This window comes from Chondrus crispus, genomic scaffold, assembly GCF_000350225.1.
Source record: "Chondrus crispus Stackhouse genomic scaffold, scaffold_361, whole genome shotgun sequence".
In the NCBI taxonomy this organism is placed as follows: Eukaryota; Rhodophyta; class Florideophyceae; order Gigartinales; family Gigartinaceae; genus Chondrus; species Chondrus crispus.
In genome coordinates, this window is record NW_005179252.1 from 1 (window position 1) to 12,387 (window position 12,387).

General features: G+C 47.7%; 5 protein-coding genes; 4 read left to right on the forward strand and 1 right to left on the reverse strand.

Moving 5' to 3' along the window:
- The first annotated feature begins 2,214 nt into the window (after window positions 1–2,214).
- CHC_T00000573001 (hypothetical protein) lies at window positions 2,215–3,642 on the forward strand. XM_005717996.1 is given in 2 exon segments: window positions 2,215–3,492; window positions 3,493–3,642. 1 exon segment carries the CDS (start codon window positions 2,215–2,217, stop codon window positions 3,490–3,492), a length of 1,278 nt encoding a protein of 425 aa, XP_005718053.1. The 3' UTR covers window positions 3,493–3,642.
- Window positions 3,643–4,066: 424 nt separating this feature from the next.
- CHC_T00010001001 (Pre-mRNA-splicing factor Syf2, putative) lies at window positions 4,067–4,678 on the forward strand. Its single transcript, XM_005717997.1, has one exon. The coding sequence runs from the start codon at window positions 4,067–4,069 to the stop codon at window positions 4,676–4,678; it is 612 nt and encodes a 203-aa protein (XP_005718054.1).
- A 110-nt stretch (window positions 4,679–4,788) lies between these two features.
- CHC_T00000575001 (hypothetical protein) lies at window positions 4,789–4,881 on the forward strand. The gene has a single exon (XM_005717998.1). It carries the CDS (start codon window positions 4,789–4,791, stop codon window positions 4,879–4,881), a length of 93 nt encoding a protein of 30 aa, XP_005718055.1.
- Window positions 4,882–4,892: 11 nt separating this feature from the next.
- CHC_T00000576001 (hypothetical protein) lies at window positions 4,893–5,099 on the reverse strand. The gene has a single exon (XM_005717999.1). The coding sequence runs from the start codon at window positions 5,097–5,099 to the stop codon at window positions 4,893–4,895; it is 207 nt and encodes a 68-aa protein (XP_005718056.1).
- A 3,425-nt stretch (window positions 5,100–8,524) lies between these two features.
- On the forward strand, window positions 8,525–9,886 carry CHC_T00000577001 (hypothetical protein). The gene has a single exon (XM_005718000.1). The coding sequence runs from the start codon at window positions 8,525–8,527 to the stop codon at window positions 9,884–9,886; it is 1,362 nt and encodes a 453-aa protein (XP_005718057.1).
- The last annotated feature ends 2,501 nt before the right edge of the window (window positions 9,887–12,387 follow it).

The window sequence follows — 12,387 nt, forward strand, 5'->3', positions numbered from 1 at the left end:
TATCCTTTCCCCCCATCACCCCCCGCCTACCCCTTTCGAAGCCCCAAACCCACCGCTCCCCGACCTCTCCACCATGGAAGACTACCCCCTGGCTCAAGGCGCGCTCCCCCTTCCTCCGCCCCGCAAAATTCCGAGCCGTACCGTCGCCCCGCCCTGCATCCCTCCACAGGCTTTCCCACCTACCCCTAGCCCTCCTCCTACCGCGACTCCATCCACTAGTACCCTCAGGGTACGAGTGGATGCAGTCGCACGAGGCTCCCGGCCCCGGCCTCCGTGTCCCTCTTCAATCCCTTCCCGCCCTCTCCCGCCTCTCCCACCTCTCCCAACCTCAACAAGTCCACACACGCCACTCCCCCGACGCCCCCCACTCCGAGTGCGACATAAAAAGAGTTTCTGCACCTATTAACAAGAACAATCACGCCTCCTTGCCCGTTCCTCCATTTCACATGACAACTCTTCCCTCAAATTTTGAAACCCAACCGAAGAGGTTAGGAAACCCTCTCGAATTTGTGGCTCTTCTATATCAACGTTCCCATTTTCTTGTATTTGAATGTGCGCTTCTGCCATTTGCGTTATCTGCTCCTCTTTGCACTGAGCACGATTACATTCCTCCTCATACAACTCAGTCACGAGGTCAACAGTTTCACCATCATATGTACTCTCGTCTTGAAATATTCCTTCTTGATTCATTCTCACAAGCATGTTATGGAGTATAACACACGTTTCACTGACTGCAAGGACATCACTCTTGTACCAAAGGAAGGATTCTTTTCAAAGTATATGAAAACGACCCTGAAGGACTCTAAATGCTCTTTCTATGTCTTTCCGCAAAGCCTCCTGCACTTCAGTATACTTACTTTTCTTTTCATTTGCCGGATCATGAATGGGTCGTGCGAATATCGTCCATGCTGGGTATATACCGTCTACCAAAAAATATCCTACCCTCCTCGTTTGCCCATTGCGATGATTTTTGAAGTCAGTAGGAAGCTTTATATCGTACGTACCATTCAGGATAGCCACAAAGAGAGGTGAGACATCACGCCACGTCTTGTCATGGTTGGTGCCACATCTTCCGGTAAACCAATGCCAGATATATAAATCGCGATCACACCATGCCTCCACAGCAATAGTTGCAATGTGTCCTTCATTCGTATTATGATACTGCCCCTTTAGAGCGGCGGGGCAGTTTTTCCATTTCAACTTGCAGCCGTCTACTTATCCAATACATCCCTTAAACCCTGCCTCTTCATACCTATCAGATATTTACTGCAGCTCTTGTTTAGTGGGAAGACTATTCAAAAAGCTTGCCCCATAAATATGTCGAATACACCTACAAAATGTTTTGAAGTACCTTCGTAGGATTTCCCGAGACATTCGGCATCCGTCATCTAGGTCATCAAATGATCTACCTGTACCTAGCACCCGTAGGCATGCTAAGACTTTGATAGCCGGAGCGACACCAAAACGTCCTGCAGCATTCATGCGATGTCCCCAAATTTCAGAGAAAGCTGAACTTAGACCTTGAAGCAATTTCTGAAACGTACCTCTTGGAACTCGAAAGCGGCGGCGAAATATGCTCACAGGATATATGGGAGAAGGTCCGAGGTAATCTTCGAACCACGTACTGACTCGCCTCTCGATGTTTCTTGTCCCAGCCGGTCTGCCTGCACGCGTTCGTTTCTTCCTTTTCGAAATTTCTGAAGCAACGCAAAGTGTTGCCGCTACAGATGCGGTTCGGTTTCGCATGAATACAAAAGCGTCATCTTCGCTAGAGCTGTCGAGTTCCATTACGCTCGGTAGCAAAGCGGCTCTGCTCGCTTGCAACGGAGGGTCTTTGGCATCTTCGGGACAGAATGTCCTGATGATACTGTACTTGGCGGGGGAGCATGATCTAGGAACAGGAGGGTTTTTTTGTTTATTTCTGAGACCATCTCGAAATTGATGGCCCTCGTGCAGTACGACAAAAAAACTAATACTCGGCCCCTTGCGGGCCGTCACATATAGCGACGCACTGATTGTGTTGCGCACTCTTTAGAGCGCTGTATGGCTAAAAATGTGCGCTATAAATTAGCGCACTGGTTGCCTTGCTCTTACAACCAACAAAGAGAACAGAGAATAGAGGATAGAAGCAGATCTTCCCCTATTTGCAATCATCCGGGGCAGAACGTCGACATCTAAAAAAAGCCGAAGGCTTTGCACTGACATCGATTAAACATGCCACCTTCAGCTTTCGTAGCAACTTTTCCTGCCTCTACAACCTTCTTTGAGCGACGCACCCGTCAGTTGCAAACGCCGTTTGTAGCCTTGTTGTATGCCATCTACACACACGGCAAAACAAATGTCCATGCTCCTCCGCAATTTCAGCTGGAGAAGCGCAATCTCGGGTCATCGCCTCTCCAAGTCACCGAGGTTTGTCTCGGCACCATGACATGGGGCATCCAGAATTCCGAGGAGGACGCCTTCGAACAACTCGACTACGCCATAAAAGAGTGCGGAATCAATTTTGTCGACACCGCCGAAGCATATCCGATCCCATTCACTCACCCTCGCTACAAGCCCGGCAACACCGAGCGGTACATTGGAAACTGGATCGCGAAGAATCCTACCTGGCGTGAAAAGGTCGTCGTCGCCACCAAAGTATGCGGACCACATCCAAACTCCTTCGTCGCCGCAGCAAGACATCCAGATCGCCAGTACGAGAAGGGGAAAAGTCCACCTGCTGACTTGGACAAGAAGAGTATCCTTGAGGCATGCGACGCAAGCCTCAGGAGACTCCAGACTGACTACATTGACCTCTACCAGCTGCATTGGCCTGCGCGATATGCACCAGGTTTTGGTTCGAGGACCTACGACTTTTCTAAAGAGCGGGAGAGCGTCGACATGAAAGAAACTTTGAGTGGCATCAAGCAGCTGTTGGACCAGGGCAAAATCCGGGCCTACGGTTTGTCCAACGACACAACGTTTGGAGTTGCAGAAATTGTGCGTGCCGCTGATGAACTTGGCATGCCTCGTCCGGCTTCTATTCAAAACGGTTTCTGTTTACTAAACCGCAGCTTTGAATATGAACTGGCAGAGGCATGCTCTCCTATGCATTACAATGTCGGTCTCTTGCCGTATTCCATATTGGGGGGAGGGGCCCTATCCGGCAAATATCTTGGCAAGCTTGGTGCCAATGGGTCCGATTTGGATCCAGAACTGTCCGATTCACGGTTTGTCATGTTCGAAGGCTACATGAAGAGATACGTACATGAACAAGCGGTGGAGGCAACAGAAAAGTACAAGAAGATAGCTGATGAGGCGGGGATGTCGCTTGCAACCTTGTCTCAAGCCTTTTGCAAATCCAGGGCATACATTCCATCGTCTATCATTGGCGCAACTACAATGGAACAGCTAAAGGAAAATATCAATGCGTTCCGTGTCAAGTTGGACAAAGAGGTCCTAGACAAAATAGACGAGGTTCATGCGTTTAACAAGGACATCGCTTGCAGATAGAGTCGATTTAGAGTACCTTTCATAGTTCAGTTTTTTATGCATACTGCTCGTGGCGGGCGTCACCTACTGTAGTGTCTTTCGCTCGAGGCTGGGGAATTCATGGCCTTTCGAGAAGTTAAAGAGGAAGCTCTCAGCGAATTTCACCAGCCTCGACTCACCATCGATGACTTTGCGTTCACCAGGGAGTCTACATTGAACGCCATTGTGCGGCATCAAAAGAGAGGGGATTACCTTCAATAATGTCACAAGTATTTTGAGCCATCTGGAGTAGAGAGAGCGTCGGCTTTCACACTGTACGTCAGTACTGCACGTGTACATTGTAGGGCACTTTGGCTTGTCTTTGGCAGAGGCCAATCTCACACCACAGCCTTTGTAGGGCTGGGCGTAAAGTTAAGTGTGTTTTAATAGTGCGGATTTTCTGCAGAAAATTCTGCAGAAAAGCAACAAATAATTGCGATCATTCCGTTCCTCTGACCGTGCCCGCCCACAGCTTGGACACACTCGCCACACAGCGACAACATCTTTTTTCTTTGTCCACTTCTTCCAGTCTTATTACCTACAACAAGAAGCAGTTATGGTATCCGCACAAGAACGGCTTGCAGCTCTCAAAACAAAGCTCGAGCAGGCCCGCAACGAAAACTTGAAAGCGGTCGAGGATGAGAGCAAACGTCGTCCAAACTCCTACAACAACAGAAAGCGGAGTTCAAGTGACGCCGAGCTGTCCGGAAGCGAAGAATCTCCGCCCTCTCTCAAAAGCTCTAATTGCAAGCGGCGGCGCGTCAAACGTGAGAGAAGCACTGCTGCGGAAATCGGCTCCGCGGACGAGGCGGATGGCGAAGATGAGGACGATGGGCTTCGCAGTATGAAGAGGCGGGCCAAGAACATGAAAAGGTCTATGCCACTATCTGGTTCGGGTGAGGAAGACGGCAAGCTGCAGACTGTTGCCTATGGCTTGACGGGTCACGACCCAAAGGCGGAGAACATTGACCGGATGGTGAACGAGTTACAAGAGGTCGACAAGCGGCGCAGCAAGTTCCATCGGCGAAGAGCGTTCGACGAGAACCGAACGGAGATCACGTTTATTAATGAGGGTAACCGCTTGTTTAATAAGACGCTAGACAAGCACTTCGATAAGTTTGAGTCGGTTCAGAAGATTAAGGATAGTCTCGAGCGAGGAACAGCGTAAATATAGGACAATCATGCTTGGCTGACGAGGGTTCTGATCTTAGAGCTTGTTTACCATGTGCGCGCGATTGAGTCCGCTTCGAAACTACAGACTACGCGCGGTGGGACTGTATGTGGATTGCCAAGCATTTCCCGCCTCCATCCATGATCACGCAAACGAAAAATCAGCTAGCGTCGACAACAACGAATGAACGAGAAAGCTGAACCCCAAAACGTTATCCGAGGACTGATGGGGCAGTTTTCTCGACTCTACTTGGCCGTTGCTGGGCGATTGGAGAGAAATATGCCGTGAGAGCCGCTGCTTCCCAGTATCTAATTAAAGCTACTTCGGCCGCTCTCTGGTAGGTGGCCTTCTCTCTGTGGGGATGCTTAAACATTGATTGTGCCTTGAGATTGCGGTTCCCAAACGTCAGGGCGTGCATGACATGCGTCCGAACAAACACATCCCCGGACCTCTGAGAGCATACTCTACAATGAAACACGTGTGTACACGAATTAAAATTTGAATCGCAAATCTATTATTTCAGAAGAAATTGGAGCCTTCGCTGTTTTCAACTGGCGGGAATGGCGCCATCCAGAATCCAATGCATCCTGCTCACCTAAGAGGCAGTTGTGTTCCGAAAAAGGCACACTTCGGTGTGTGAGCCCTTCTCTAGCTAGCAAAACGCTTCACCCTCGCAAACGCAGCTGCCGTCGACAGTATCGAACTGCATTTGGCGTCCCTGAGCTCTATTCAATTCGCCCACCGGGGTCCTTTGTGGCCCTTGGGATCTCTTGCAACCCTGGAGCTTCGTCAATCAAGAGAACTGAAGTATCAATCGCGGCTCAGAAAATGGCGTTAGGGACTCAGACAACTGTTGATGAACACTTCCGGCGAATTCGAAGCCAAGGAGAAGAATATATCGCAAAAGTGCTGCGAAAAAATCCTTCTGCTTTGACACGAGAACATATTCTAGCGGCATCATTTCGCTACTTCGAACACCGTCAGCGCATAATTTCAACAAACCGCCCACCATCGCAGTCGTCACAAATCGTAGTCCCCTCACAAGTTGTGGTGTCCGCAACTCGGCCAGACTCTGCCCTTCAAAATCTCATTGCGAGCGCACTTGACAATGACTTGTCCGTACAAGTTCTCATCGATGCCTGCGCTAAGGCCGCTGACTTTCAGCTTTCCGAAATTCTGATTAAGTGCTTATATACCTTGGCAAACATCGGTTCAATATGCGACGAGAAAAATGATGTCGATGGAAGCGGGGAAAAGTCGCAATCTCAAATTGACGATGACGAAATCTTTGGCGTCGATAAGGGTGATGAAGAGAACATCAATCCGCAAACAGGCCAACGAGAAGGCGGCGATTCCCAACGACAAGCTAGCGGTGGCAAGAGAGCAAAAGGCTCACATGAGGTCAGTGTTGGTCGCACCGGCCAGAGTTTTGTCGATGAGTTCGTTTCCAGGCTCGTTGTCGGTACCAGCGATAAACCATGCAGTCGATCGAGGTCTAATGATGCCTTCGTTTCATCTGTTGCAAAGGAAGCTCCTCTATCGGGGCCAGCTTCCGAGAACGTTGTCCAGCTCCTTACGCGAAGGATGAAGAGTGTCGATCTTTTCGAGCTTCCTCCGTACATATACCAACTACTTCTTTTAGCTTCGGCGCGTGCGAACGCAGCCTCGAAGAGCGATATCCTTTTGCAGATAACGCAAGTGTTTGCCCAGCTCGAAAAAAAGACGAGAAAGCAAGAAGAATTGTCCCAGTACATGTTGGAAGAAGATGAAGATGCCATTCTTACCTCCACGGTGAGTTTAAAGGAACTCCGTCAAGTCCAGGGAACGGCTCTGCTACACATTGAATATGCTGTGAAGCAAGACCCGACGCTGTCGGCCGAAATCACCAAACTGGCTAAGGCCGGCGTCGAAACGCCGCAACACTTTCTCACTGCCTTTGGCACGGGTATTCTACTATCTTTGGCGAGGTCTAATTCATCTCAGATGACTATTTTGAACATACTCAGAGAGGCTATTATTCGTTTCGGGAGGGAAATGGTCTTACGCAAGCAGAACATATATGCAGCACGAGTATCTATGAACGATGACGACATTGTAGACCCGCGTAAGTCTATTTTGTTTGTGGCTGATTGCACATCCGAAAACGGCTGGGAGGACGTGAAGGAAAGCCTAATGAACTTTGCATTATTGCTTCTCGATAAGCCACTGGATATTGGAAATGGGGACTGTTCAAACCAGCTAGGAGAAAAGCTACTCTTTAAGCTCTTTTCCTCCCATTCAGTTATTCGCGACAGCATTCTGGAAAACCTGACGACCCGGATCACGCTCCAGGAGAAATCTGCCTACCAGGCCATCTCTGTGATCAAAACACTTGCCAATGAAATTCCGTTTTCTGTTCTTGAGAACACTCGCCATGTTCGGGATGGGATTGAGTTTCTAGTCACTCTACCTCCATGGATGGCCGGTTCTTTGATCAAAGCGTACACTCCTCTGCTTCTCGCTCGACAAGACTTGAGAGACCACTTCCATCTCGTCATTAGGAAGTCTCTCTTTCACAGGGATTCATCTAGTCGAGCAGTCGCAATAACCGGATTCCTGACGGTAATGTCCTTGTGCAGTTCTGTAGCAGTTGGGGCGAGCAGCCAAGTCCACAGGAACCGCAATTCACATGTATCAGCAGCACGTGAGCATGAAACGGACAAGGTAATTGACGCCATTCAGCCAATTCGACGAATCTTCTCATATTCAGCACCACTACGGGCACTGCTTTACAAGACAACAATTCTGCATCTGCAAGATGAAGACATTCGCATTTCATCCACAATGGCTACCGCTATCGGAGAAATCCTGCGAGTCCATTTACAAAAGTTTGTTGAACCTAACACTGCCCCTTACATTGTTATTGAACATTGCGTCGATGAATCTTCAGGAGGAATATTGGTCGAACCATTGGGGGATCTCATATGGTGCCTAGCGATAGTGGAACAGATGAGAGATGCAACATCGTATCATAAATCCTACGTACTTGACCTAGCGAAGAAAGTTGCCGGAGTGAGCTTGCAAGATTTCGCAATCGCAAAGGACCTTGCTTGTGCTCCACGTGAGACAACGAATAATTTGGCCGCAGAGACACACTCTCAAACTGCAGAAGAAGCCGCTGCCAAAGCGAATCGAAATAAGGCTCGTATTGTCGGGTCCGTTTGTGAGGCTTTAATCCATGCTGTGCTTATCATGTCGCCAGAGGTGCAGACGTGGTCCGTAGTTACAGAAACTTTGATACCGCTGCTTGCACTGAAAGCTCGAGTTTTCGAGATGCTCCGAGGCGTCGGCGTTTCTTCTGCTACTGACGCCTTCATCGATCTTGGTGGCGACCCTGCTATCGAGCAGCTGCGACCAGGAATGAGAATGCTACTGCAACGCGGGGTGAGGCCAAACGGCAAGAAGAGCGGCAAGCGTTCAGGGTCTCGGAAGATGAAGGGCGGCGAAGATAACTCTGCTTCTAGTGCACCACATGTTCTCGTTGAGAATCATCGGTTTGGAGCGTTCAGCGTTTTGTCGTCAGCCTCCTCAAGACCTACGCTTCCTTTATCCGTTGTAATGCGCACGTTACAATTGATGGCCGATGCGACCTCCCATGAAAACAATGACGCAAGAAATGCATTTCGCAACCGAACTGACTCTCGAGAATTTCAAGAACTTAGAGTGTACCTACTTGCTGCAGCCCAAAAGCATTTGGAAGATTTCATATCCTCCATCTCTAAAGAGTCGCGAATTGCCTCATTGAAATCCAGCACAAATGTTTCAGGGACAGAATCCTCAGTCAATGCTCTCGCCCGGATGGCGATGGGTGACTTTAAACGTTTTCGGAGATCCGCGTCAAATACACCTGGGCAGGGTGGTATCACAGCTCTGCAGATTTCCGAAAGGTGTGCATGTGCTGCAACGTTCCTTGCAAAACAGAAACACTCTGGACTGCTACCATTCTGCAACGCTCTATTGCTGACTTCTACAAAATCGGAAGAAGGCCACGAGTGTGAAGAGGAAATTTTTGAAGGAGCTGCTGGGGCCTTGGAACAACTCGTTAGCACTCTCTTAGATGACGAGCTTTTCAAGGAGGCGGCGTTAGCCCTTCGTACACATGACGCAATTGTAACAGGGATTTGCGAGACTCTTCCAACTGTAGAAAAGACATCCTCGTTCCTTGACAAACGCGTGCAATGGGCCGTTGACATGTTTTGCGAGAGGAAGATCTCCGATATTGGAATGGTTAAAACCTTGGTACACGCGTGTCTTTTATACACAGAGAACAATAATGACTTGCGACGAGCTGGGCATTTGTCTTTGCGTTTGCTAGAAGTCATTGGTGATTGTGATGAAAATGCTCTTTCGCCGAAAGTTGGCTCTGATAACAATGAGAAGCTTTGCTCAGCACTTTCCGTAACCCAAGAGACGTCTCTTGCTGTGGTGGATGCCACACTTGACGCAGTTGACCGTGCTATTTGCGATGTTGAGTGGTGTCTGGGCCGGATGACATCATTAGAGGCTGCCGTTGGGACTTCATCAATTCACGCTGATAGCACTCATTCCAAAGGGGATCAAGTCGAGAATTTCACATTTATGCAGAAAGAAAATATTTCGAAGCAAGCAATAAGAGCAGAAGATGCTGCGCAGGTTCGCTTAGAGGGTATTGTTCGAACTTTGCGAGGACTCGCGAGATGTGCGATAGCAAAATGGAGCCATCAGGAGCGCCTTTTGAAAACAATAACTAGGGCATACAAATTGATTTCCACTGCAACTCAAGCTCAGGCAAAACGACGTGGAGATCCACGGACCACTTTTATCTCATTGATCAACGAATGCAAGGGGCTGGCACCGACACTTTGGACATATCTGGCTTTTGCTGGAGCAGAGGCCGTGGATATAGAGTCCACAAAGGGGGCTTCGAGGGCAGCGAGAGAGGCCAGGATCATGCCCCAGCTTGTTTACGAGGTCGAAAAATTCGAGAAAGTCCTCATAGCAGTTCAAAAACGAACCAAAATTAATCTTCTGCGTGGAATGCGGCGAAACATTGCGAGGGATTTCAGAATAAGAGAAGATCTCCTGCGTGAAGAGCAATCATCCGATGAAAGGATGGGCGAGGAAGAAGTAAAACAGCTCGAAAATCCTCGCATGAATCAAGGAAATGCCAAAAGAAGGCGAACTTAAAAAATATCCGCACTCTGGGAACGAATTGTAATTGTCAGACTGGTACGGCCGTTTTAGAAATTATTATTCTTTTATAGTGCTGTAGGGCGGACAGCTTTAGATGTTTGAGATTCGTCTGTCATGATCCGGTCGAGTTTCGCTGGGGAGTTTCGGGTAAGGCTTCAAACCTTGGATAAATATATCTTGATCTTTCTGTAGTCTCTCGTCTTGACTTGGCAAAGCCCTTGAGCACTTTGTGATCATTCTGCTCTTCTTTAGACATATCTTCACCGCGATATGTTTCCGTCATCGTCATCACGGCGTAGAAACGAATTGCGCAGCAGTCAAGTGGACCTCAAAAGAAAGCCATGGGGGTGCCAGGTACTTGTAAACTGCATCAGTCGAAGGGTGTTTCGAAGCACTTTCAGGGAAGTGTCGCTGCTTTTTCTACTGTTACTGCTCATCAGTGTAATCGTCATATTGCTGTTTCACGAGGATCTTTTCATACTTATTGCGAAGAAACCTGCACGCGACCGGGGTTCGTATGACATCGTTGTGAAAGCAGAGGCAGAGAAGGCAGTCACTGGAATGAGTTTCCCCCCCTACTTGCCGCTCGCGCAACACTTGAAGAACCTGAAGATATATAAACGCGAACCATCTCTGCAGGACATGGTCTACGGGGAACAAAAGCGCACAAAGCCTGATCTGAAACCCACTAACAACCAGGATCTACAAAAATGCGGGAAATGTAAACAAGTTTTAGACGATGTTCTTCGATTTTCTCTGAACTCTGAAGGAGATATGAAGCTTGCTCGGCATTTACTCCAGTTCATATCGTATTATGAGATGTCATCTATCGTAACTATTCCATGTGTCGAAGATGCTCATTGGGTCTTACAAGTCGTGAAAGCAATACGAGTACGTCCAAATTTTCAGCTGCCCATCTTGGCGACTTTAATTTTTCCTATGCCCCTATTGCAATGCTAAATCTAACGATTACTACGTGCATTTCAAATTCCAAACACAGGTAATCCATCCGGACTTTAAGCATTATTGCATTGTCTCTGAGGACTCAGTTGTTGTTAGCATGATCAAAAGACATGACATTAAGAGCTTGAAAGGCACTCGTTTTGTACTGTACAGGCCGCAAGCTCATGGAAAACTTCCTAATGCTGATCTCCTCTTCACATGGGCTGGGCTGGAGAAATTCAACCTTGATGAGATTTATCAGGTCTTCAAAGATACAGTTTCATCTAAAATTCGATATGCTCTCATTGGTAATTCCCCAGGACACCCCAATGCAAAAATGCATGAAATCCGCAAAGGAGTGTTTTCGGTGGTTAGGCCAGAAATTCTTGCTCTGAACGTACGCGCATTCCCTTTCGGTTTTGAGCAAGCCGATAGAGTTACGGCTGTCCTCGGAAAACAACTTCTGTTCTACAACACTAGTCGAATGAGGGATGTATGGTAAGCGTTCAGAAGCACACGTACATGAGACCTTCATAAATAGCTTTTCATCCCAATCTTGCCTGCAGAACCTTTTAGATTGATGGGGCATCCTCTTTGTAGGCTTTGTCTTTGCTATTATTCCGAATTGTTGAGAGAGTAAAAAATATGTAGGTGTTCGCATAGTGTAACTTGCTCAGGAGAAGTGCATGTCAACAGCACGTGTTATGTACTTCGGAGGATGCTCATGTACAAACATGCGATGAGAACGATTCATAGAGTTCCTAGATTCTTAGTCTTGAAAGTTGATGTGAATCTTATTGGATTCGAATATCATTTTTTTCGGAAGGATATCACCTCTTGTGTCCGACATTACTCACTTCAGGGCTTCTGTTATAATCTGGGACAGTTGCACATTTGCTGAGTCTTGAGTGTGAGGTTCCATTCTCGTTGTGTCAGAAGGGACACTGCATACATAACGCTTATCATCGGTGCTTATTGTCGAACCCACGGTTGTATCAAAAACAGGGCTGAAGCTCGAAATTATTGTGGTTTACATATGCCTTTTTGACTCTCAGTTATAGTGAACCAATCTTTTTCGGGTTATAGTCTTTCTATGAATACATACGGTCCAAGTGTGCGTATCTTATTGTTGTTTAAAACTTTAAAGTTAGATCCGTTTTCCTAATTATACTCGTGGCAACTTCATTGATTCACGCATGCCCTGGTTCTTCCACTCTGGTTGTTCAAAATCACGCTTTATATTCCCTCAAGACTATCTTCTCTGAAGAAGCTCCATTTGGAAAGGGATTTTGCGTTGAGACGAGCACATTCATAAACTTTTTAAACCGTCACACTTTTAAACAATACTGCACTCATATAGCAGATAGAGAAATTCAAACCTCGGTTCTTGACGTGGGGAAGGGTACAGTACAGTGCGCGAAATTTGCATAAATACACCCCACATCATTGCGATAAAAGCACTTTTGACACTGCCTCGAGAAGCCGATAGGGCATCACCCATGGTACGCGCGTGCGTGAGCGCGAATCTGAAGCCCAATTCTATCAAACTAAAA

Bases quoted from the DNA above. Each gene is read 5' to 3' on its own strand.
- CHC_T00000577001 (XM_005718000.1), top strand. From the start codon at position 8,525: ATGGGTGACTTTAAACGTTTTCGGAGATCCGCGTCAAATACACCTGGG.
- CHC_T00010001001 (XM_005717997.1), top strand. From the start codon at position 4,067: ATGGTATCCGCACAAGAACGGCTTGCAGCTCTCAAAACAAAGCTCGAG.
- CHC_T00000573001 (XM_005717996.1), top strand. From the start codon at position 2,215: ATGCCACCTTCAGCTTTCGTAGCAACTTTTCCTGCCTCTACAACCTTC.
- CHC_T00000576001 (XM_005717999.1), bottom strand. From the start codon at position 5,099: ATGCACGCCCTGACGTTTGGGAACCGCAATCTCAAGGCACAATCAATG.
- CHC_T00000575001 (XM_005717998.1), top strand. From the start codon at position 4,789: ATGTGGATTGCCAAGCATTTCCCGCCTCCATCCATGATCACGCAAACG.